The sequence below is a fragment of the Pistacia vera genome, unplaced genomic scaffold (assembly GCF_008641045.1).
Source record: "Pistacia vera cultivar Batoury unplaced genomic scaffold, PisVer_v2 Contig553, whole genome shotgun sequence".
Taxonomy (NCBI): Eukaryota; Viridiplantae; Streptophyta; class Magnoliopsida; order Sapindales; family Anacardiaceae; genus Pistacia; species Pistacia vera.
Window position 1 is genome coordinate 113,174 of NW_022196394.1, and position 26,695 is coordinate 139,868.

The 26,695-nt window shown below is 35.2% G+C and overlaps 2 protein-coding genes and 2 long non-coding RNA genes across 4 annotated transcripts; 2 read left to right on the forward strand and 2 right to left on the reverse strand.

The window, feature by feature from the left end:
* Positions 1–1,451: 1,451 nt before the first annotated feature.
* LOC116108093 (G-type lectin S-receptor-like serine/threonine-protein kinase CES101) lies at positions 1,452–6,475 on the reverse strand. The gene is made up of 12 exons (XM_031394382.1): positions 6,119–6,475; positions 5,932–6,007; positions 4,976–5,040; positions 4,815–4,891; positions 3,536–4,047; positions 3,374–3,444; positions 3,069–3,174; positions 2,766–2,974; positions 2,495–2,705; positions 2,157–2,394; positions 1,914–2,064; positions 1,452–1,763 (listed from the first exon to the last, which is right to left on the reverse strand). The coding sequence occupies exons 1-12, from the start codon at positions 6,473–6,475 to the stop codon at positions 1,452–1,454; spliced, it is 2,385 nt and encodes a 794-aa protein (XP_031250242.1).
* A 1,570-nt stretch (positions 6,476–8,045) lies between these two features.
* On the reverse strand, positions 8,046–11,381 carry LOC116108109 (G-type lectin S-receptor-like serine/threonine-protein kinase CES101). Its single transcript, XM_031394399.1, is given in 8 exon segments — positions 8,046–8,384; positions 8,482–8,632; positions 8,726–8,963; positions 9,078–9,288; positions 9,369–9,573; positions 9,661–9,769; positions 10,304–10,909; positions 10,912–11,381. Coding segments are annotated over 8 exon segments (2,271 nt in total). The 5' UTR covers positions 11,357–11,381; the 3' UTR covers positions 8,046–8,078.
* Positions 11,382–14,713: 3,332 nt separating this feature from the next.
* On the forward strand, positions 14,714–15,609 carry LOC116108111. The gene is made up of 3 exons (XR_004124589.1): positions 14,714–14,858; positions 14,922–15,124; positions 15,239–15,609. It is a non-coding gene; the product is annotated as an uncharacterized LOC116108111 (long non-coding RNA).
* Positions 15,610–24,586: 8,977 nt separating this feature from the next.
* On the forward strand, positions 24,587–25,482 carry LOC116108112. Its single transcript, XR_004124590.1, has 3 exons — positions 24,587–24,731; positions 24,795–24,997; positions 25,112–25,482. It is a non-coding gene; the product is annotated as an uncharacterized LOC116108112 (long non-coding RNA).
* The last annotated feature ends 1,213 nt before the right edge of the window (positions 25,483–26,695 follow it).

Below are 26,695 nucleotides of genomic sequence, written 5' to 3' on the forward strand. Positions count from 1 at the left end.
AAGGGCATGTGATCTAATGCAGTATACGACCTGAAAGAGGTCAATGTTCAAAGCCGATCTAGAATTTGTTGTGTTAGAGTTTGGTTAACTACTTCGAGTAGTTTAGCTGATTTTTAGGGATGTAATGTCTGACATATATATTTCGTATTAGTTGAGATTATGTGGCTCTGTTATAATGTTTTAGAAAAATCTCTGCAGATTAGGTATGTAATTAATTCTCTGCAAGAGCTAGTATTAATGATGTAAATGATGATGTCAAGCGTTTGTATATAAACTTTGTTTAAGCTAATGAAATAGAGACCAACAATTCCAGCAAAACTTGTCTCTACAAAAAACTTTCGTTTTCTTTCCTTTGTATTCTTGAGCTTGTAAAATCGACAGGTAGTCATTAGAGTTGTTATCTGATCAGTAGTTCTTGGGTCCCAAAGTTTAGTTGAGGTATGCATAAATTGACCCGAAAAACCCTAATCATAAAAAAAAAAAAAAAAATTATCATTTAATTGTTCCTAATAAAATGTCGTTGCAAAGGGTTAAAGTTTCTGCTTATTGATTTGCTTTGATTTATATGTCCCTGTCCAGCCTGTTTCCTTGACACCATCATTTGTAGGGAGGGAAAATTCCATAAGGCTCCGAAGTCAATTCCATGCAGAAGAAAACATAACCCTGCACATTAACAGTGTTTAAATTCACTTTGCAGTATGAATATGATTTTTCTATAGCTGCGGGCTCACCAATCAATGACTGGAGAAACTCATTCCCAGTCTTCGTACATGCAATCTGGCAAATTTATAGATTAGCACTATGACTGCCTATTCGGCTACTTCTTTTCTCTCTTTCATGTTTCCAAGTTTGAAGGATGGGCGAATCTAGAATATATTGAATCTACTTTACATGCGAATCACACATGGTCATGAAGCATTTATATTACATGCAGTCAAACTTTTGACAGAAAAACGGTGATCTATGGTTAGAATTACGTGAAAACATAAAATGGTTGCTGTTATATCCCATCTTATGTTTTGTAACTATGTTTTGCGGGGAGGGAAATTTGCAAAAAGCTTATAAGTAAAGCAACCATACCAACAATATCAACTTATTTAAGTCTCAAGTCAGTCTTCCAACAAAAATCAAAGGTTTTTTCGCATTTGTGAGATTAAAATTAGGATTATTGTTCTATGCTATTAATTACATGAAGGCGATATTTTGAGGGTTTTATAAATCTTGCATCCATTTTTTTTTTAAGAGATCTGTTCGCATCAATTTAGGGAGAAACAAGTTTACTTGATTAGATTTACATCATTGTGAGGGATCTGTAATTTTAAGTAAAATAAAACCTGAAAAGGAATACAAATTCTGATAAAACACCCACAAAACGTTGCCTATATGCATAAATGTTTCCTATTGTATTTATACAAGGATGTGCTTGGTTATTATGCAACAACTATATTTAATTATCTTGGTTCCATGATTGAAATTGTAATCTCATTTACGGAACAAATTTTTGACTTATTTTCAGAAACTGCAGGCTCAGCAGAGCTAACATTGACAAAAAATGCTGGTTGTTTTGGGGCAGGAAAGGGCTTGGCTTCAGGTGTAAGCATGGAAACAACTTTGCTCATTGTGGGTCTATCTGTTGCTTGGTCTTGCGCACACAAAAGACCCACATGAATGCATCTCAGGACTTCACCAGGAGAGCTTGGTCCATCAAGTATTTCCGAGTCGATTAGCTCCAAAGCTTTACCATCATTCCACAGCTGCCAGGCCTGAAAGTGGCGAGTTTTAGCACCAAAAATTATCAGGGTTAGAAGATTAATGTACTGATCCTCTTTGTAAAGAGTTCTTATGAGGATTTAGTAAAAATAAATAAGGCAGATGCCTGGAAGAGAATGACTTGCAATAGATTGAACTCTTACATATCCTACAAGGTTGAGTGTGCGCTCCGGCTGATATATATCATTGTTCTTCTTACTGCTAACAATTTCCAAAAGTAAAACTCCAAAGCTGTATACATCATTTTTTATTGAGACAATGCCATTCATGACATACTCCGGAGACATATAACCACTGAAGAATCATTAAACAACCTTTTTTTAGTGTTTGAAGGAAAGAAGATGTTGATGAATCATCAAATGAAACAAATTATAAAAGACACTTACTGTGTTCCCACAATTATGCTTGTGTATGATTTTGGTTCATTCTCTGTGAAAATTCTAGCCATCCCGAAATCAGATATTTGCGGATTCATTTTGTTATCAAGAAAAATGTTGTTGGCTTTTAAGTCTCTATGAATTACTTTCAATCTCGAATATTTATGAAGATAAAGAAGTCCTTGAGTGATCCCTTCGATTATGCTGAAACGTTTCTTCCAATTTAATAGCTTTCTTCTATTAGAATCTATCACAAAGTGTAATAAAACAAAAATGAATGACGAAGAGTTGATCTCTGTTAGAATTGTTGCTGCGAAGATCCTTAAATATTGTTGTAGAAAACTTACCAAAAATAAAGAAGTCCAAGCTTTTGTTAAACATGTGCTCATAAACTAAAATTCTTTCTTCTCCATGAAGAGAACATCCTAAAAGCTTCACAAGATTAGTGTGCTGGAGCTTTGCAACGAGTTTAACTTCATTCTTGAACTCCTTTATTCCTTGTGCTGATCTTCTTGAGAGTCTCTTTACTGCTATTTCTTCACCATCGACTAATTTTCCCTGAAACCATATAATTAGTAATTACTTCATTTAAGGTAAGTGTAAGTCTCAAAATTTTACCTTATAAACCGGGCCAAAACCGCCCTCTCCGAGCTTATTTTCGGTTGAGAAATTGTTTGTAGCAACTTCAATGGTCTGAAAATCAAATATCCTCAAGTCATGGCCTATGCCCTTCTTCCTTTTTCGTCTCCGTCTGCCAAAATTTGGGGCATGTGATAGAGTACTTGCAAGCTCTTTTAACAGTTTCTTTCTGTTATTTACGCTTTGCACTAATCAAAATCCATGGAAAGTATAACTCAGATTACAGTTATTTCTCAAACATAAATAAATTTATGGCATTTGTTCTACACTGAAACTGATTACCTTTTGTCTTAAGCTTTTTCGCCATCAAATAGCTCAAGTAGCACAAGAAAGGTCGCACTAAAGCTACTCCTAAAGCAAAAATGAATTGACATCCTCCGCCTCTCTTCTGCAAAATAGGAAAATGAAAATCTAAATTCAATTTCTCATGATCTTTCTCACCACCAATCACTCTGAACGCAGAGTGTTCTGTTTCTATAATGAACTTTTTTCAGGAGTTTTGGTAGACTTTTATAACATCAATCTTACAAACCTATTCCCTTGTCCTTTCTCCGCACTTTATAGCTCAAACCACCCAAAATGATTACCAGCAAAGCAGCTAGAGATCCTAATATTTCAATAATTAACCATGGTGGCTTCTTCATCTTCTTTACTGTTCCTGCAACAATATAAATATTCGTGTTAAAGTATGGATTTAACCATCTAAGGAGCTTATTTAAACTAAAAACTTCAATATTTAGTAGGCTAACCTTCTTGATCGTGAAAGTCAAGCATGAGTATGAACCGTGCATTGTGCTCCAATTGGTTTCTAAACTTTGTTCCTCTACTCCAAATCTGACAGTCAGTGAAGTTACGTTCGGCCGGAGCAAAGGCCGCACAAGAACAATTCTTGATGCATTTGTCTTGACAATCTAAAAAGTTCATGTTTTTACTAAAACTGAATCCATCTCCCAACATGTAGCCCCGTCTGAAATGCCAATAATCAATAGTACGATTCCAGGCCAAACAAATCTCTTCCCGCTGCTTCTCTTTCCAACATCCTCCATATTTAGTACAAGAAACAAACAACCCTCTGCCGTTTATAAGTCCACCATCTGCGTTGATTCTCANCCACCAGAGGATAAGCTGGTTGGTGACATTTTGATCCAAACCTAGCGTAAATGAACCTTGAGCGGGAGATTTATCACTAATCAGGATTGGAGAAACCATTTGTGCGCAGTTTGGAAGTTGATTCCAAGTTTCATCCCCAGAAGAAGTGTATCTGTCGGATAATCAAAACTTTGCCACATTACTTTTGTAGTTCCACTTGAATACCTTTTACTCAGGACAAGATTGCTCGTTTGGTGTAGAGTAGCAACTATTCAACATGATGCTTTGTAGGAAGTTATTGCAATAGAATTAAGATCCACTGTGGAAAATTTTCGAACTGCCATCATCAGCTAGTAAAAGTCTTCCAGATTCATCTAAGATTGGGTTGTTTCGGTTCGCAACCCACACTAGCTCCTCATCCATGTAGAATATTCCTAGGTAACGTTTTTCTGTATATCTAGGGCTAAAGAATTTCAAACCAGCTTCTCCCCATCTCTGAGATCAACACCAAGTCTCCAGCCTGGTGCAAATTTTCTTTCCGGAAAATTTGAAGGCCCCAACAATAGTATAATGAGGTATGAAAAGTTCAATAGCATTTGAGTTCAATAGCCTTTAAAATGCTGGCGAACTTACTCAAAGATTAACCACAAATGCAGAGTTGTATACATTTCTTCTAAATATGGTGGAAACTAATCAGCGAGAAATTTATTTTATAAATGCCCTGTTTTGTGCCTTAGCTTTTGTCTTGACAAATGTTCATCCAACGTCAAAGACGATAAATTTGAAATGATTGTTTATAAGAAGGGGGACAGGAGCCATTGTCTCAAACTGAGAGACTTTATTCTATAGCCTATGCATATCAACTCAAGTTTTTGGTGCTAATTAGCCAGCAAGTAAAAAATTAGCAAATAATGGGACAACGTTCACATGGATTATTACATAATAAATTCTATTCCTTGTCCTGATCTTCCTGCGAGTCTCTTTACTGCTATTTCTTGCCCATCCAGTAATTGTCCCTGAAATCATTCCTCTCACACAATTACTAATGATACATCTAATATCGCAAAAAGAAAAAAACAGAAAAATTTGCATAAGCTTACCTTATAAACTGGACCAAAACCACCCTCTCCCAGCTTATTCGTGGCTGAGAAATTATCTGTAGCAGCTGCAATTGTTTGAAAGTCAAATATGTTCAACTCACGGCTTACGCTCAAATCTCTCTTTTGTTTTTCCTTTGCCATATTCTTTCGTTTTTCCTTTGTCATATTCCGTGAGAAGTAAAGCATTCTCTCAAACTTCATTTACTGGCTTCCTTCGATTTGTTGTGCTATCAACTAATTAGCATACAAGGAAATTATATGATTCTAATTATTGTGTATGATCATTTATCTTAACTATTTATGTTCCAGCTTATTACATTTTGCCTTAAGTTTTCTCAGTATCAGATAGCATAAGTAACACAATAGCAGGACCAATAAAACGACTCCTATGCAATGGTTAATGGCAACCACCACTTCTCTTCTGCAATAAAAATATATGAGGCTCTGCCTTTAGTTTTCTGAAATTGTTAACTATATATGAGGTGATGCTTGCTTTCTGCCCTGTTTCTATCAGAATTTGAAATGCTTTCAGTACTAAATTATATGAAAAATCTGACAGGTGCTCAGGTAACAATTCAGAACAGGATCCATGTTTTCTTGATTAGCTGATTAATTTCACTTCACATTTCTTTCCCATATTTAAATGAAAAACTAATATAATGACACTGAAAGATTGTTTACCTTTTACCTTCTACCTTCTACTTTCTCCATGTACCATAACACAAGAAACACAACAAGATCAAAAGTGGAGCTCCTACTACAATAATCAACCACCTACTACAATAATCAACCACTTCCATAACTTCATTTCTGCAATAAAAGGCGTATAAGTATCATTATTGAGATATGAAATATTGTCTTCTCTCCAGGGAAGAGTGAAATTTTTAATTTGATGAGAACTCAACTTTCAATATTTAAGCATAGACTTACTTTTGGGTTCAAGGATGTGTATATACCGTGAATTGATGTCATCCCATTTAGCTTCTGTAAACTTTGCCTCCCTGTCCCAGATCTCTCAGCTGGTGTCAAAATCTGTAGTAGCATAGGCAACACAATAACAATTATTCCAGCATTTCAATTCACAATCAGCATGGCTCATGTTTTCACTTTTTTTGAACTAGAATCCATCTCCAAACATGAAACCATAGTTTGCCTGGAAATATCCCTCCTGCACGTAGGAACTTTTCGAGCCATACCAAAACCAAGTTCTGGAATAGACAATCTAGCATCCATTAGAATTTCCAGTAGTTTAGATGTTTGCTCAGAAGTAAGAGAATAGCTGAAGTATATTTCTTGTTCATTTGAAGTGAAGCTGAATTCGTACTTACCACGAGTCCAAGAATTAGAAGAATTGAATAGGTCAACTAGCCAAAGCTTACTTGTCTGGTAGACTTCCCCGCACCACCAGAGGATAAGCTGGTTGGTGACATTTTGATCCAAACCTAGCATAAATGAACCTTGAGCGGGAGATTTATCACTAATCAGGATTGGAGAAACCATTTGTGCCCAGTTTGGAAGTTGATTCCAAGTTTCATCCCCGGAAGAAGTGTATCTGTCAGATAATCAAACTTTGCCACATTACTTTTGTAGTTCCACTTGAATAGCTTTTACTCAGGACAAGATTGCCCGTTTGGTGTAGAGTAGCAACTATACAACATGATGCTTTTTAGGAAGTTATTGCAATAGAATTAGATCCACTGTGGAAAATTTCCGAACTGCCATCATCAGCTAGTAAGTCTTCCAGATTCATCTAAGATTGGGGTGTTTCGGTTCGCAACCCACACTAGCTCCTCATCCATGTAGAATATTCCTAGGTAACGTTTTTCTGTATATCTAGGGCTAAAGAATTTCAAACCAGCTTCTCCCCATCTCTGAGATCAACACCAAGTCTCCAGCCTGGTACAAATTTTCTTTCCGGAAAATTTGAAGGCCCCAACAATAGTATAATGAGGTATGAAAAGTTCAATAGCATTTGAGTTCAATGGCCTTTAAAATGCTGGCGAACTTACTCAAAGATTAACCACAAATGCAGAGTTGTATACATTTCTTCTAAATATGGTGGAAACTAATCAGCGAGAAATTTATTTTATAAATGCCCTGTTTTGTGGCCTTAGCTTTGTCTTGACAAATGTTCACGAACGTCAAAGAGGTAAATTTGAAATAATTGTTTATCGAAGGGGACAGGAGCCATTGTCTCAAACTGAGAACTTTATTCTTAGCCTATGCATATCAACTCAAGTTTTTGGTCTAATTAGCCACAAGTAAAAATTAGCAAATAATGGGACAACGTTCACATGGATTTTACATAATAAATTCTCAGGCAATACATAATACAAAGGCCTTTATCCAGACAGAATTATCAATCAAACATAATTGTCCTGCCTGCTACGTCTCTCTAATGTCTTGAGTTTTCATCTTAGATGCTCCATCACCAAGTTCCCTGGTTACTGTTGTAGGGAATTATCAATCAAACATTATTTTTTTTTTTTTTTTTTTCTAAATTTGTTTTCTTATTTAGTTTATCTTGTTTTTTAGATTTCTGCTGTTTGGCCCCCAGGTGTAGATGCATAATCTGAGAATAAGATAGCTTATCAGCCTTACTTTTTGCGAAGTTTCTTCTGAAGACTTCATGATCCTTTAGCAATAGACACAAGTTAATGGCATGGCTTTTATTCATTTTATGGATGATTGTTCACGAGGGTTAGATTTATATCACTTGTCGTTAATAAGTTCATTCAAACACGATTCTGAAGGTGCTGGCTTGTTCAGTTCATTTACAAAGTGTTGATAGATTTTCAAAGCGAATACAAGTTTATATGGATTTTGACTAGCTTATTCAATTGACATCAAGAATCAAAGGAGAAGAAAAAAAGAGAGGTTGGAGTTTCATATTGATAGAATGGCCTCAAAATAGAATACAAAGAGTAAAGGTGTTTATATAGTTACAAGCCAAGTACAAGACTATCCTACCCTCAATTTTATACATACTAACCTGACAATTCTTGCGTAGGATGATTCGACATCCTTATAAATCAAAAACCAGTATATTTGAATTCATGTTTGTGCTTGTAATTCTGCCTAGATAATAATGTCACTACCATGTTTATCTAGCTACCATCTCTGAAAGTGTTACTTCATTTATAGAACAATTTTCTGGCTGATTTTCAGGAACGTCTGGCTCCTCAGGAGAAACATTGATAAAAAATGCTGGTTGTTTTGGATCATCTAGGAGCATAGTTTCATTTGTTAGCATAGAAACCACATCCAGCATCGCTGGTCTATCCTTCGCTTGGTCTTGAACGCATAAAAGACCCACATGAAGGCATCTCAATACTTCATTACTTGAGCATTCATCTAGTGTTGGATCTATTAGCTCTAAGGCAATACCTTCTCCCCACAGCTGCCATGCCTGAACAAATATGACGTTTATCGCACGGTATTAGTTAAGTAAGATAGTATATACTATCCAAAATGTTTAAAATTCAATGGCTATCTTGGGTACTTACATATCCTATAAGGTTGAGCGGGCTCTCTGCATGATAGCAACCATTGCTCTTCTTGCTGCTTACAATTTCCAGTACTAAAACTCCAAAGCTAAATACATCAACTTTAGTTGACACAATTCCATTCATAGCATACTCTGGAGACATATAGCCACTGAAGAACGCAAATTGTAGTATGTTAAAAGTTAGAAAGTTTATGTATGCAAATACAAGAAGCTAGCTCCGTTGTAAGTGTCGAGAAACTTACTATGTTCCACAAACTCTGTTAGTGTTTACTACTGTTTCATTCATCTGAAATATTCTAGCCATGCCAAAATCTGATATTTTTGGATTCATTTGGTCATCAAGTAAAATGTTACTAGCTTTTAAGTCTCTATGAATCACTCTTAATCTTGAATACTTATGGAGATAAAGAAGCCCCTGAGCAATTCCTTCGATTATACTGAAACGTTTCTTCCAATTTAGTAACTTCTTTTTATCAGAATCTGTCTCAGAGCATAAAGAAAGAAAAATGGTATAATGAATATATATATATATAGCTGATGAATGATAAAGCTACTGTTGCTGCAAAATCCAAAATTATCTGTGAAGAGACTTACCGAAAATATATAAATCCAAGCTTTTGTTAGGCAGATACTCGTAAACTAAAATCCTTTCTTCTCCATGAAGAGAACATCCTAAAAGCTTCACAAGATTAGTGTGCTGGAGTTTTGCAATGACTTTAGTTTCGTTCTTGAACTCCATTATTCCTTGTCCTGATCTTCCTGCGAGTCTCTTTATTGCTATTTCTTGCCCATCTATTAATTGTCCCTGAAATCATGACTCTCAAACAATTGCAAATCATATTCCTAATATCACAATCAAAAATAAAATAAACTGCATAACTTTACCTTATAAACTGGACCAAAACCACCCTCTCCCAGCTTATTTGTAGCTGAGAAATTATCTGTAGCAGCTGCAATTGTTTGAAATTCAAATATCTTCAACTCGCGGCTTATGCTCAAATCTATCTCTTTTGTTTTTCCTTTGCCATATGCCGTAAGAAGTAAAGCATTCTCTCCAAGCTCATCTACTAGCTTCTTTCGGTTTGTTGTGCTATCCACTAATGAACATACAAGGAAATCACTCATATTATTATTGTGCAATCATGTATGTTAACTATTCCTGTAATCATGTTCCAGCTTACTACCTTTTGCCTTCAGTTTTCTCAGTATCAAATAGCATAAGTAGCACAACAGCGGGACCAATAATGCTACTCCTACTGCAACAGCTAATGGCAGCCACCACTTCTCTGCAATAAAAATATATGAGGCTCTGCCTTTAGTTTTCTGAAAATGTTAACAATATTTGAGGTTATGCAAACTGACTGCCCTGTTGTATGCTAGAATGTGTAATGGGAATTTAGATCATATATTGACCTGATCTTAACGGCGTGTATATCAAAATTTGAAATCCTTTCAGTACTTAATTATATGTTCAATCTTACATGCGGTCAGGTAACAATTCAGGACAGGATCCATGGTTTCATGTTTAGCTGATTTCACTTCACATTTCTTTCCCCCATTTACATGAAATACTAACATTGAAAGGACATATATATTGATAGATTAGTTTACCTTTCGCCTTGTACTTTCTCCATGTGCCATAACACAAGAAACACAGCAGGATTAGAAGTGGAGCTCCTACTACAATAATCAACAACTTCCATAACTTCATTTCTGCAATTGAAAGGTACTTGTGTTATGAAATATTGTTTCCTTTGCAGGGAGAGTGAATTGTTTTGTTTGATAAGAACTCAACTATCAATATTTAAGTATAGACTTACTTCTGGGTTCAAGGATGTGTATATACCGTGAATTGATATCATCCCATTTAGCTTCTGTAAAAATTGGCCCCCTGCCCCAGATCTCGCAGCTGGTGTCAAAATCTGTAGTAGCATAGGCAAAACAAGAACAATTAAACCAGCATTTCAATTCACAATCGGCGTGGCTCATGTTTTCACTTTCTTTGAACTTGAATCCCTCTCTGGACGTGAAACCATATTTGGACTGGAAATAAAGAACATCCCTCCTGCAAGTAGGAACTTTCCGAGGCATACCAAAACCAAGCTCCGGAATAGACAATCTACCATCAGGTAGAATTTTCAGTAGTTTAAATGATTGTTCACTAATAAGAGAGTAACTGAAATATATTTCCTTTTCATTTGAAGTGAAGCTGAATTCGTAGTTACCACGAGTCCAAGAATTAGAAGAATTAAACAGATCATTTAGCCAAAGCTTACTTGTCTGGTAGACTTCCCCACGCCACCAGAGGACAAGCTGGTTCGTGAAATTCCGATCCAAACCGAGCGAAAATGAACCTTGTGCCGGTGATTTATCACTAATCCAGGATTGGAGAAACCATTTGTGCCCAGTTTGCAAGTTGATTCCACGTGCATGCCAGGAAGAAGTGTATCACTTGGATAATCAAAACTTTGCCACATTATCTTGATTGTTGTTCCATTTGAATCCATTTTACGGAGGACAAGATTCCCAGTTTGGTGAAGAGTAACAACTATACAACATGATGGTTGGTAGGAAGTTATTGCAATAGAATTAGATCCACCGTGGAAAATTTTTAAATTGCCATCTCCATCAACTGTAAGCCATCCAGATTCATCTAAGATTGGGGTGTTTCGGTTCGCAACCCACACTACCTCCTCATCCATGTAGAATATTCCTACATAACGTTTTTCTGTATTATTGGGGCTAAAAAATTTCAAGCTGTATTTCCCAAAAGCTGAAACCAACTTTGCCCCATCTCTGAGTTTGAGACCAAGTCTAAAGCCTTGTGCAAATGTTTCTGCTGTAGGATTTGATAGCCCCAACCAAAGTATCATGAGGCTCAAAAGGATTTGACTTCTACCTTTGATAGCCATTAAAATTCTTTCGGACTTACAGAAGGATTCGCCACAAATGCAGAGTTGTATACATTTATTCTAAAAAATGGTGGAAATTAATCGGCCAAAAATTGATTTTATAAATGTCCTGTTTTGTGCCTGAGCTTTTGTCTTGACAAATGTTTATTCAGCATCAAAGTCGATGAGTTCAATATAAATGCTTAGACGGAAGAGGGAGACAGGGGCGATTATCTTAAACTGAGCTGACTATATTCTAAGCCCTATGCATAGTGATTATTAGCCGGCAAGTAAAAGATTAGCACATAATGGGACAATGTTAACATGGACTATTACATAAAATAATTATCAGGTAATACAAAAGGCTTTATCTAGGCACAGAATTATCAGTTAAACAAAATAACTGGTGTTGTCATCACATAATCGTCCTGCCTGCTTCATATCTTTAATGTCTTAAGAGTTTTCATCTTGGTTGCTCCATCACCAGGTTCCTTTGTTATTGGTGTAGGACAACTTCTCTAATAAATCTAGGAATCCTATTTTAATTTGTCTTTCACAGTTTATCTTAGTTTATTAGGTTTCTGCTCTCCGGCCCCCAGTTGTAATAGATGCATAATCTGGAAATAAAAGTAGGTTATCAGCCTGAAGAGCTCTTGGGCTTCTCCTATTTAAGATAGCTCTGCTTCTACCCTTACTATTTGCGTGGTTTGTTGTAAAAACTTTATTATCCCTTAGCAATAGACAGCTATATGATAATAATCTTTTTGGATGTTTTCTTAGCAATAGACACAAGGTTGAATTGCTAAAAATAAACTCATTGCCAAATTCTTTCTTCTCCATGTAATCTCTTAATTCACCATCAGGATCCATTTTCAGCACCGGCAACGAAGTAACATCTTTATTTACCAGATATTTGAAGTATATTTCTTGTGTACTTGAAGTGTAACTGAAGTTATAGACAGAAGATTCAAGACCAGTGGGGGAGCTGAATTGACCATTTTCCCAAAGCCCTGTCGTCCAATAGACTTCCTCACCCAAACAGATTGTCAGCTGGTTCGGGGCTTTCCGGTCGACTCCAAGGGTAAATGATCCTTGTGCCGGAGATTCTTTTGTAATCCATGACTGCAGAAACCATTTATCCTTAGTTTCCAGGTTAATTCCGAGTTTCATTCCTGGTAAATGTGTATCAGTCGGATAGTCAAAACTTTGCACAACTTTTTCCCTCTAGTTCCATTTGAACGCATTTCATAGAGGACGAAATTGCCTGATTGCAGTAGCACAGCTTTTGCAGAACGCACTCCTGGAACCGAACTTATATTAATGGGATTTCCTCCGCTATGTAGAATTTTCAAATTTCCATCAGTGCTATTAATGGAAGGATTTCCGGATTTATCCAAAATGGGAATGTTCCTGTTGGCAACCCACATTGGCTGAATGTTGAAAAATTTATCTATAAACGTATCATACCATATTCCTAAGTAGGGGTTAGTGGTGCCAGCAGGGCTAAAGAATCCTAACCCGAATTTCCTGGATTTAAAACAAGTTCCTCCCCATCTTTCAGCACTTGGCCTTGTAATAATTCGTCTGTCTCCGAATAAGAAGGTCCAATCAAGAGAATGAGGCATGAAAAGCTCAAAAGAAATTGAGTTTTTCCTGTGCTAGCCATTTACAAAACGAGTGATGGTACGAGTTGCATAGCCGGGGCGGGGGATACTGTGGGAATCAGCCGGCAGCATTGTCAGACGTATGGTTAAATCTATAGAAGGGAATTACTGAACATTCCAAATAGTGTTCATTTACGGAAACGATTATACCAACTTGATTTTGTTTATTTCTGAGGAGTCCTTGATTATGATGGAATGGGCTATTCTTTTTTAACCAATTAAATTTATGGTGATGGAACAGGCTACTGTTTTTTAATCAATTATAATATATGGATACATCTAAGGAAGCTTTTTCTAATAAAAGTGAACAAATAGAGAGATAAAAAAAAAACAAATCACAAAAAGTATATAGAAAGAAGAAATAAGTACGATTTTACTCTAATATATTTTATATCCAACTGAGTCAATATTATTATAATACTATTTTATTTCTCTTATTTACAATGAAAGTAATTTATTTTATTATTTGCTATCACTCATTACAAGATAAAAGTATATTTATATATTAGATTTAAAAGACTAAAACTTAGTATTATAAAGATTTATATTCATAAGCTCAAACTCAATAAAGAATTAATAACTTAAAAAAATCCTTCAACGGCTCTTCATGAAAAATGCCCACATCGCCTACTGGTCGGGGACGCTGCCCCCCACACCCCCGCCCGCTCACCAGGAAGAGCTACCCCCTACACCCTCAAATGCGTTTACGTGATCCATTAATGCTGAAGTAGTCAACAACTCTAACAGAACAAAAACATTCCAAATTGTGTTCAAAGGAAATGATTATACCAACATGTTTTTGTTTATTTCTGATGAGTCCTTGATTATGATGGAATAGGCTGCCGTTTATGGGTTTCACAAAAGGGTCATTCATCGAAAATACATTTTATGGACTTCAACCTCATAAATTGAATCCCAAACTTATTCACTAGTGAATTGAAATATGACAAACTCCTCACCTTATAGACCTTGTTGTCCTTGCATCTTTGTTAGGTTTCCTCACTTTGAATAGAAATCCATTCTTTTATCAATTGTCAAATTCTAAATCCAGCTAAATGAATATTGTTCGTTTTGATTCTAAGTTTACACGGATTTACTTTTGAACTTCGTCGTAAGCATCATTTATCCAAAATACATGTAAAGGCTTTTATTGTTATGAGTGACTTAAAGTATTTGGTTGAATGCGTAACAGGAAAATTTTAATTTAACGAATAAATAATTCATAATGCATTCGTTTGCAAGTTTACTCAATCAACCAGTAAAAAGATAAAAGATAAAATTTAACCAGCCAAGTACTTCAGGAGTGAGTTTGGATTTTGAGAGACCTAGGATTTTTTTATCAAAAAGAAAATGTTGTATTCTTTTAGTCCCTGTCTGAGCCAGCCAGGAGCAGAAAAAGACAATAGGCCTCGAGGCCTAAAGTTGTGAGTTGTGACGTGACCTTTGTGGATATGTACAGGCGCAGCTGTGACGATTAGCCCAATGCCCCAATTCTGCTGCTAGCATTTAAGCCCAGGAATTTGGGTTTCTCAGCCACCCTTTTTGCAGTTTGCATGTAACTGACACATACATAAATTTAAGAGCCTATCAAATTCTTCCGTTTTAAAAAAGTAAAAAATAACACCCCATAGAAGAGTAGGTATGAACATCAGCTGAAGAAGAGTAGCTCTTCAACAATATTTTAATCACTCTACTCAACAAAAACAACCAAGTACCAACCACCTCCCTCTATCTCTCTCTCTCTCTGATGACAAAATTCTCTCCCACCCCACCATGATTTCTCTTCAAAACTGCACCTATTTTCCTCACACTTAAGCATGGTAAGTTATAAGATCTCTCTGCAATTATAATTTATGTTATTTTTGTTATTAATATTTTTGCAGGCTATTATGCCAGTGTTGTTCAGATCATTATTGGCGCTATTTACAGAAGTAGTGGCTCATCCAGCAGCCTCCATCACAACTCTACTCTATTACAGTAATCTTCTCCCTCGAAACTTGAACTTAGAGCGCATGGTTCGACCCCAACTCCTCCATCCAGAGAACTTCATGTTTCATCTTCTCATCAATGTTCTCAGATGTTTCTGGTAACCATATAGCTCCGCCCCCCACCCCCAATTTCCTTTTTTTTTTTTAATCGATCATAAAGGAGTCTTTAAATAGACTAATGGTAATCTTACGTTTGCCCTTTTTTGTTGCAGAGTAAACCCAATATCATGTTCATGTTCATGGAACTAATCTGTATGGAAGAAGACGAGCAAGATCGATTAACATTTGGCAGAGTTTTAATTGTTGAAACGGGAAGAGAACTAATTAATGTTTCATCATTTTCAGTGTAGTTTGACTGTGAGGCATTGCATATTGACTGGTTGGTGTCAAAAGCTTCGGTATCTGAACCTTGATTCCTTGGAGTACAAGGTTTAATTTTGACTCTGAATCTTTCGTGTATGTTTCTGCATTAATAAGGGATCCAGCACTTTTCAATCAAATAGTGATCTCTTAGATATAAAAATTAAATTATACTTCATTTTTTTTTTTTCCAGTATAATATGAATATTAGACTATGTTCTGTATATATTTAATAAAGTTTACAGTGATGGAAGATTTTCAAAGTAGATGACATTAGTAGGCCTTTCTTATTAGAATTCACCGATGCATGTGCATTCCATCAATCAATGGTTTTAGTTGAGACAGTCTACTGCATCATAATAATGTTATTTTAACGATATAAACAATTTTTTCTTGCATTTAATGTGCATAAATTACTTGATAGGGAATGTGTCGTACATATTGACGTGATATACAAGGTTTTAAGACCCGGCCCTGTGTGAAACTCGGCAAAGTGATCAGAAAACAAAATGACCGGTTTAACCAGTTTGATGGATGGAAAAAATTGGTGTAAAAAATTTAAAATCTAACAAAAATAACCCTAAAAATTACACATAAGTCCATACAAGTTTGAAATCTTGTAAAAACATCTAAAATTACACCACTGGCATCGAAAACCAAGCCAAATAGAACCTATTTACGGTATCAAAAACACACACCATGTCACACCACCATGAAAACTCTCCCCTAAGCCTCATAATCAAAACTCATCTCACCCCATCCTCATTCGCCTCGTCGATCAATGGCGCGATTTTCGGTCTTTTCACTCACCGGGAACCAACTCTATCGCCACCTATTGACTCATTGGCTCTTACTATTCAAAAACCCCAACATCATAGCCACCAATTGTTCGTCAATCATCGTCCTAATTTTGAGGGGGTTTGAGATGAATAGTAAAATTGATAACCCAGTCCAGTGAAGACTCTGGGTCCCAATTCAACCAATAAGACCAGGCCAAGTTTTAAAACACCGGTGATATATCCTTGTTGGATGATTATATATACATGAACACACAAAAATTTTAATATTCAAATATAAAATAGATGAGAGAAAATTCAAAAGTTTGATATATTAGTTGTGGTATTTTAGATTTTTGCCTTTACCGGCTTCCTTCCAAAACAATAACGTAGAAAACGTATTCATGTTAGGCAGGTTCCAATAGTTCGTTGTCCTCATTACTATGTTGCATGTCGGTGACACTAAGACACCATAGACGACATGTCATCCATAAAAAATAAAGGAGACAAAACAAAATATCAGTTCAGCCCAATTCCCATTCAAGAGTAATTCGGGCCTGGAATTGTACACGTCATATGGAATTGGGCCTTTAATGGGTCTGCCTTGCCAAATTCCCACTCTACAATCTTATCCATCGTAGATTAGTGACACTGACTTACACATCTTAGCAGAATAATATGGGAACTTTTTTTTTTTTTTTTTCCTTTAGCCCCCATCTTCTATATGTAATAATAAAGAAAAATTATTCTTTTCCATCCATACTTTAATTCAAAGTTTTATATTTGCAGTTATTAAAAAATTAAATAAAATTAGGTCAATTAGAGTCAAAATTGCTTAATATTTCTTCTTTATGGCATGAATTAATTTTCAAATCTCATATCCTTCTAAACCTAAAGCAAACACAACTACCATTTAATCTACTTTTCGAGATTTCTTTATTAGTTTGGAGCGTTTTAAAAGCTGACGACTTTATAAAATTATATTAAAAGATCTCAAATCTAGCGTCAAATTATGAATATATTTATAATTTTTTTCTCGGATTTTTGAATACGTATAAAAACCACCATTGTTAATATTTACTTTCTAAATACGATTATACCCTATCTATTGTGGAAGACAGGGGAGAAATCAAAAAGAAATGGGAAATAATACAGTCATCGAAAGTTACACACCAAATTTATGCACCGAATGATGTGATAAAATCCTGACCGTTGATTAATTATAAGTTAATATTAATAAACGGTCAAGATTGCATCATTTCATTCGGTGCATGAATTCGGTGACTATAACATTACTCAAAAGAAATATGGGATCTAAAAATCACTTCCCCAAAATAATGAGAAAATAATAAAATAAAAGAAACAAAAGAAATTAATATGCAGCTCAGCCCAATTCCCATTCAAGAGTAAATTGGGCCTTGCATTGTACACATGATGTAAAATTGGGCCTTTAATGGTCCTGAGTAGCCAAATTCCCATTTACAACCAAATTATCCACGGGAGAATTAATAACCGAGGTATCTGAGTACACTTGTCAGCCAAGCCCGCATAATTCTCAAGATCACGGAATACCCTACAAACCCAATTAACCAATGTAATTTCACAATTGTGGTAGATGTCTCTCTTATGACTTCAACAAGACCCTTGGGTGTAGCTAACCGTAATGGTTAAAGGGTTTGCCGTCCGACCACAAGAAAAAAGGTCATGAGAGAATTATTAACTACCCTAAACAAATAATAATACCATGGATTACCCATATAAATAATCTTCATATCCAATAATATTATGCATCAAAACAGTATAATCCTTAATTTTATGTGTCAAAATCCCCCCTTGATGAAACCCTTTTCTTCAGTAATAAAAGGATTTTCTAGCATGATGACCCTATTGTATTTGTTCATACTGTTCACAACAAAATTATAAGTTGTTAGTTGGAATTTCAAAAGTAATATATTAATTAATATTGATTAAGTCACTAATTAATAGTTATCGATATGTATTGGACTCAACTTCATTTCTATGCAGTTACATGTCAAGCTTCAATAACTAAAACCAGATTAGTGACCCATAATCAACTAATTAATTTCCAATTCATTGCCAGCTGCTCTTTAGTTTGGTTTTACTTCCCTTTTCGGCTACCAAATACATGAATGAGACAACTTAATTTGCTTACAGAAAATTAATCTACTTTTAGTAGCAAGACATGATAATTGGTCTATACTTTATGCTAATTAATTAATCTTCTCACCTTCTTCAATAAGTTATCTTTTGATTCATAATATTTTAATTATCTTATCCCCGTTTCAAGTTTTCAACCGTTAGATGCTTCGAATGATTAAAACGATCAATAAGCATTAAAAACATCCTTGTGGTCGAATCAAGCGACGTCCACCGACATTATAATATGATTATGAGATGGTGATATAATTAAATTGCTTAAAGAGTAAATGACATATTCCCACCCAAGGTTTGACGAAATCTAAAGTTGGTGCCCCAAGTTTCATTTATTCTAGATTCTCACCCTTAAAATAACACTGTTAACAATTTTTAGTGAGGGTGCAATTACCATAATACCCTTAACCCTAAATTGATAAGTTATTTTTAACCCCTAAATTACTAAAATTATAAAATTAACCATCTTATTTTGAAATTACTTCAATTACACCCTCAGTGACTACGTACCGTCTCGGTTTTCACCGGATTTGGGTTGTTTCCGATGGCGGCGAACCCCCTAGTCACCTCTATCACCTTCCCCATCGTCTGTCGTCCAAAACCCCTTTGGTTCCCGACTCATTGGGCCCTCCAATCGTCGACGCCGTCAAGCTTAGGTTTTCGTCGTTCTTTGCTAGATTCCGATGACGAAAATGCAATTAGACATCACCATTGCAACTAGCATCTCCAAATCTACAAAACTCCTATGTCCCCAACAATCGTTTAATGGCCATTCGCCGGTAGAGAACGATGAAAACCAGTCACCTGTGGCAGTTGTCGTGGCTGGCGATCGAAGAGTGATGAGAGGTTGTGAAGGGTACGGTTTTGTAGAGGGGGGGATGAGGGTTCAAATGGTGGTGACAAGGGTGATTTTGGGTGGAAGAATCGCCGGAAAAGAGCGAAAAACGTCGACAGTGGTGTTGGCTAACGTGCGCCGGAGCTTTGTTAGGGCGACGATCTGCTAATGTGCGCCTCCTCTGCAAAATGACCAATTTACCTCTGAGCCGTTATATCTAACCATTTTTCGTTACTTTAAGGGTGGGAATCTGGAATAAATAGAACTTGGGGTACCAACTTAGGATTTTATCAAACCTTGGGTGGGAATCTGTCGTTTACTCTTGCTTAAAACTCACGTCTTTATCATATAAGAGTAACGACTTTTTGCCACTCAAATAATACCTTAATGACACTTTTTCACCTCTTAACTTTTAAAATATCATTTTTTCATCTAAAAAAATATATTTAATAACAGCTTCCCACTAACTCCATCAATCATCGGTTGATGCTGGTATCGTTGCAATTTCATACCACCACCATTCTCTTCCCAAGTCATCACTCTCCAAAATCCCTCAAACTTTACTCCTATCGATCCCACCAATCGTCGACAATTGAGCAATTAGAGTTTGTGCAACTGCCCATTCCAAGTCAAATTCTGATCAATTATGACCACTAAAATCCAACCTTTCATCAACAAAAGACTCACTAACCTCCTATCTTCAAAAGCCCTAAAAGAATAGATCGAGTTTGCTCTCTATTTGTCGCGTAAATTGAAAAGTATATTTTCTTTTTACAAAAAAATGGTATTTTAAAAGTTTATGAATAAAAAAGTATCATTAAACCATTATTTAGATAGTAAAAACTAAAAAGTCGTTAACTCCTAATATAACACTATAATACATGTCTCTCTTGTAATTATAAATTTACAATCTGAGTTTTTTTATTATAAAAAAATATTTTTATTTGCTAAATTCATATATTAATTAAAATCTTTTTTTTTTTTAATCATATATTTACTTATCTACTGTATTTGACTTGGTGTGAGTTTTAATTATCGAATATTTTGATCACTAATTTAGACTTAAATTTTTTAGTGATCAGGTGAGAGTGTACTTATCATGCATGGATCATGATGGAACTTGGATCACCACGAGGAGTCCACCAACCAAATAATCCAACGGCCAGCCAGTGTTGATTATTTAATGACATATGGATCATGTGATTGAGATTCGTGGGGCCAGATCAACGACACCACAAAACTCCTCGTGACCAAGCATGACTAAATTATTTCAGTAATTGGACTCCCATGTTCGAATGTGCACTCCTTTTAATTTTATTTTAATTTAATTTCATGTTTAAGATTTTTTCTGTTGAATTTTGATGAAGACCTATAATTAATCCTAGGATGGCACGTGTCATTTCTAAATATATCATATCTAGCACTAATAATAATTCTAGGTAAACAATCACATCAGGAGTCCCAAAACCAAAAGTACTATCAATTATTAATAATTTTTAAACAGAAAACGACTTTTTCTCACCCAGGCTTGCCTCGGGCACGATTTCTCACCCAAAAAATAATCAAAATAATTTTCACATAAATTAGTGTTTCGTTATTACCAAAACTGATTGCGTTAGTAAAATTTCTATTTGTTATCACCGTTTAAATTTTCAGTTTCCTTTTTTATACAACCCTTTTTGCTCTAGTATCTGATTTTTCACTAATTACTGATCATCATAAAAAGACAATGAATATTCAATCGATCATTATCATTCAATCCAATGGCATCCATTCTATAAAATTTCTCTCACCTCAACTAATCTCTCAGAATTTTGAAACTATCAACTGAATAAGAGTTTCAATGATTACCCTTATTAGTAATCGAAAAAGAGTTTAAATTTATGACATTTTGAATAATACACCTAAAATTTTCTACCGAACCATTCGCTCAAGATTGGTTAATTAGTTTTAGTTTTGTCCAACAGGCCAAAAGCTTGGAAAGTGAATTGAATTTTCTTTAAAAGCCTATGAAAGAGGGATGTGGTTACAAATGATTGACTAGTTATAAAAGAATCTTAGCCACCAATTGTTCGTCAATCATCGTCCTAATTTGAGGGGGTTTGAGATGAATAGTAAAATGATAACCCAGTCCGGTGAAGACTCTGGGTCCCAGTTCAAACCCATTAGACCAGGCCAAGTTTTAAACACCGGTGATATATCCTTGTTGGATGATTATATACATGAACACACAAAAATTTTAATATTCAAATATAAATAGATGAGAGAAAATTCAAAAGTTTGATAATTAGTTGTGGTATTTTAATTTTTGCCTTTACTGGCTTCCTTCCAAAACAATAACGTAGAAAACGTATTCATGTTAGGCAGGTTCAAATATCGTTGTCCTTATTACTTGTTGCATGTCGGTGACACTAAGACCCATAGACGACATGTCATCCATAAAAAATAAAGGAGACAAAACAAAATATCAGTTCAGCCATTCCCATTCAAGAGTAATTCGGGCCTGGAATTGTACACGTCATATGGAATTGGGCCTTTAATGGGTCTGCCTGCCAAATCCCACTCTACAATCTTATCCATCGTAGATTAGTGACACGAAATTACACATCTTCGCAGAATCATATGGGAACTTTTTTTTTTTTCCTTTAGCCCCATCTTCTATATGTAATAATAAAGAAAAATTATTCTTTTCCATCCATACTTTATTCAAGTTTATATTTGCAGTTATTAAAAAATTAAATAAATTAGGTCAATTAGAGTCAAAATTGCTTAATATTTCTTCTTTATGGCATGAATTAATTTTCAAATCCTAATCCTTCTAAACCTAAAGCAAACACAACTACCATTTAATCTACTTTTCGAGATTTCTTTATTAGTTTGGAGCGTTTAAAAGCTGACGACTTTATAAAATTATATTAAAAGATCTCAAATCTAGCGTCAAATTATGAATATATTTATAATTTTTTTCTCGGATTTTTGAATACGTATAAAAACCACCATTGTTAATATTTACTCTAAATACGATTATACCCTATCTATTGTGGAAGACAGGGGAGAAATCAAAAAGAATGGGAAAATACAGTCATCGAAAGTACACACCAATTTATGCACCGAATGATGTGAAAAATCTGACCGTTGATTAATTTAAGTAATATTAATAAACGGTCAAGATTGCATCATTTCATTCGGTGCATGAATTCGGTGACTTAAACATTACTCAAAAGAATATGGGATCTAAAAATCACTTCCCCAAATAATGAGAAAAAATAAAATAAAAGAAACAAAAGAAATTAATAGAGCTCAGCCCAATCCATTCAAGAGTAAATTGGGCCTTGCATGTAACATGATGTAAAATTGGGCCTTTAAGGTCCTGAGTAGCCAAATTCCCATTTACAACCAAATTATCCACGGGAGAATTAATAAAACGAGGTATCTGAGTACACTTGTCAGCCAAGCCCGCATAATTCTCAAGATCACGGAATACCTACAAACCCAATTAACCAATGTAATTTCACAATTGTGGTAGATGTCTCTCTTATGACTTCAACAAGACCCTTGGGTGTAGCTAACGTAATGGTTAAAGGGTTTGCCGTCCGACCACAAGAAAAAAGGTCATGAGAGAATTATTAACTACCCTAAACAAATAAATACCATGGATTACCCATATAAATAATCTTCATATCCATAATATTATGCATCAAAACAGTATAATCCTTAATTTTATGTGTCAAATCCCCCTTGATGAAACCCTTTTCTTCAGTAAAAAAGGATTTTCTAGCATGAACCCTATTGTATTTGTTCAACTGTTCACAACCAAATTATAAGTTGTTAGTTGGAATTTCAAAAGTAATATATTAATTAATATTGATTAAGTCACTAATTAATAGTTATCGATATGTATGGCTCAACTTCATTTCTATGCAGTTACATGTCAAGCTTCAATAACTAAAACCAGATTAGTGACCCATAATCAACTAATTAATTTCCAATTCATTGCCAGCTGCTCTTTAGTTTGGTTTACTTCCCTTTTCGGCTACCAAATACATGAATGAGACAACTTAATTGCTTACAGAAAATAATCTACTTTTAGTAGCAAGACATATAATTGGTCTATACTTTAGCTAATTAATTAATTTCACCTCTTCAATAAGTTATCTTTTGATTCATATATTTTAATTATCTTATCCCCGTTTCAAGTTTTCAACCGTTAGATGCTTCGATGATTAAAACGATCAATAAGCATTAAAAACATCCTTGTGGTCGAATCAAGCGACGTCCACCGACATTATAATATGATTATGATGGGGATATAATTAAATGCTTAAAGAGTAAATGACATATTCCCACCCAAGGTTTGACGAAATCTAAAGTTGGTGCCCCAAGTTTCATTTATTCTAGATTCTCACCCTTAAATAACACTGTTAACAATTTTTAGTGAGGGTGCAATTACCATAATACCTTAACATAAAGTAGTCAACAACTCTAACAGAACAAAAACATTCCAAATTGTGTTCAAAGGAAATGATTATACCAACATGTTTTTGTTTATTTCTGATGAGTCCTTGATTATGATGGAATAGGCTGCCGTTTATGGGTTTCACAAAAGGGTCATTCATCGAAAATACATTTTATGGACTTCAACCTCATAAATTGAATCCCAAACTTATTCACTAGTGAATTGAAATATGACAAACTCCTCACCTTATAGACCTTGTTGTCCTTGCATCTTTGTTAGGTTTCCTCACTTTGAATAGAAATCCATTCTTTTATCAATTGTCAAATTCTAAATCCAGCTAAATGAATATTGTTCGTTTTGATTCTAAGTTTACACGGATTTACTTTTGAACTTCGTCGTAAGCATCATTTATCCAAAATACATGTAAAGGCTTTTATTGTTATGAGTGACTTAAAGTATTTGGTTGAATGCGTAACAGGAAAATTTTAATTTAACGAATAAATAATTCATAATGCATTCGTTTGCAAGTTTACTCAATCAACCAGTAAAAAGATAAAAGATAAAATTTAACCAGCCAAGTACTTCAGGAGTGAGTTTGGATTTTGAGAGACCTAGGATTTTTTTATCAAAAAGAAAATGTTGTATTCTTTTAGTCCCTGTCTGAGCCAGCCAGGAGCAGAAAAAGACAATAGGCCTCGAGGCCTAAAGTTGTGAGTTGTGACGTGACCTTTGTGGATATGTACAGGCGCAGCTGTGACGATTAGCCCAATGCCCCAATTCTGCTGCTAGCATTTAAGCCCAGGAATTTGGGTTTCTCAGCCACCCTTTTTGCAGTTTGCATGTAACTGACACATACATAAATTTAAGAGCCTATCAAATTCTTCCGTTTTAAAAAAGTAAAAAATAACACCCCATAGAAGAGTAGGTATGAACATCAGCTGAAGAAGAGTAGCTCTTCAACAATATTTTAATCACTCTACTCAACAAAAACAACCAAGTACCAACCACCTCCCTCTATCTCTCTCTCTCTCTGATGACAAAATTCTCTCCCACCCCACCATGATTTCTCTTCAAAACTGCACCTATTTTCCTCACACTTAAGCATGGTAAGTTATAAGATCTCTCTGCAATTATAATTTATGTTATTTTTGTTATTAATATTTTTGCAGGCTATTATGCCAGTGTTGTTCAGATCATTATTGGCGCTATTTACAGAAGTAGTGGCTCATCCAGCAGCCTCCATCACAACTCTACTCTATTACAGTAATCTTCTCCCTCGAAACTTGAACTTAGAGCGCATGGTTCGACCCCAACTCCTCCATCCAGAGAACTTCATGTTTCATCTTCTCATCAATGTTCTCAGATGTTTCTGGTAACCATATAGCTCCGCCCCCCACCCCCAATTTCCTTTTTTTTTTTTAATCGATCATAAAGGAGTCTTTAAATAGACTAATGGTAATCTTACGTTTGCCCTTTTTTGTTGCAGAGTAAACCCAATATCATGTTCATGTTCATGGAACTAATCTGTATGGAAGAAGACGAGCAAGATCGATTAACATTTGGCAGAGTTTTAATTGTTGAAACGGGAAGAGAACTAATTAATGTTTCATCATTTTCAGTGTAGTTTGACTGTGAGGCATTGCATATTGACTGGTTGGTGTCAAAAGCTTCGGTATCTGAACCTTGATTCCTTGGAGTACAAGGTTTAATTTTGACTCTGAATCTTTCGTGTATGTTTCTGCATTAATAAGGGATCCAGCACTTTTCAATCAAATAGTGATCTCTTAGATATAAAAATTAAATTATACTTCATTTTTTTTTTTTCCAGTATAATATGAATATTAGACTATGTTCTGTATATATTTAATAAAGTTTACAGTGATGGAAGATTTTCAAAGTAGATGACATTAGTAGGCCTTTCTTATTAGAATTCACCGATGCATGTGCATTCCATCAATCAATGGTTTTAGTTGAGACAGTCTACTGCATCATAATAATGTTATTTTAACGATATAAACAATTTTTTCTTGCATTTAATGTGCATAAATTACTTGATAGGGAATGTGTCGTACATATTGACGTGATATACAAGGTTTTAAGACCCGGCCCTGTGTGAAACTCGGCAAAGTGATCAGAAAACAAAATGACCGGTTTAACCAGTTTGATGGATGGAAAAAATTGGTGTAAAAAATTTAAAATCTAACAAAAATAACCCTAAAAATTACACATAAGTCCATACAAGTTTGAAATCTTGTAAAAACATCTAAAATTACACCACTGGCATCGAAAACCAAGCCAAATAGAACCTATTTACGGTATCAAAAACACACACCATGTCACACCACCATGAAAACTCTCCCCTAAGCCTCATAATCAAAACTCATCTCACCCCATCCTCATTCGCCTCGTCGATCAATGGCGCGATTTTCGGTCTTTTCACTCACCGGGAACCAACTCTATCGCCACCTATTGACTCATTGGCTCTTACTATTCAAAAACCCCAACATCATAGCCACCAATTGTTCGTCAATCATCGTCCTAATTTTGAGGGGGTTTGAGATGAATAGTAAAATTGATAACCCAGTCCAGTGAAGACTCTGGGTCCCAATTCAACCAATAAGACCAGGCCAAGTTTTAAAACACCGGTGATATATCCTTGTTGGATGATTATATATACATGAACACACAAAAATTTTAATATTCAAATATAAAATAGATGAGAGAAAATTCAAAAGTTTGATATATTAGTTGTGGTATTTTAGATTTTTGCCTTTACCGGCTTCCTTCCAAAACAATAACGTAGAAAACGTATTCATGTTAGGCAGGTTCCAATAGTTCGTTGTCCTCATTACTATGTTGCATGTCGGTGACACTAAGACACCATAGACGACATGTCATCCATAAAAAATAAAGGAGACAAAACAAAATATCAGTTCAGCCCAATTCCCATTCAAGAGTAATTCGGGCCTGGAATTGTACACGTCATATGGAATTGGGCCTTTAATGGGTCTGCCTTGCCAAATTCCCACTCTACAATCTTATCCATCGTAGATTAGTGACACTGACTTAC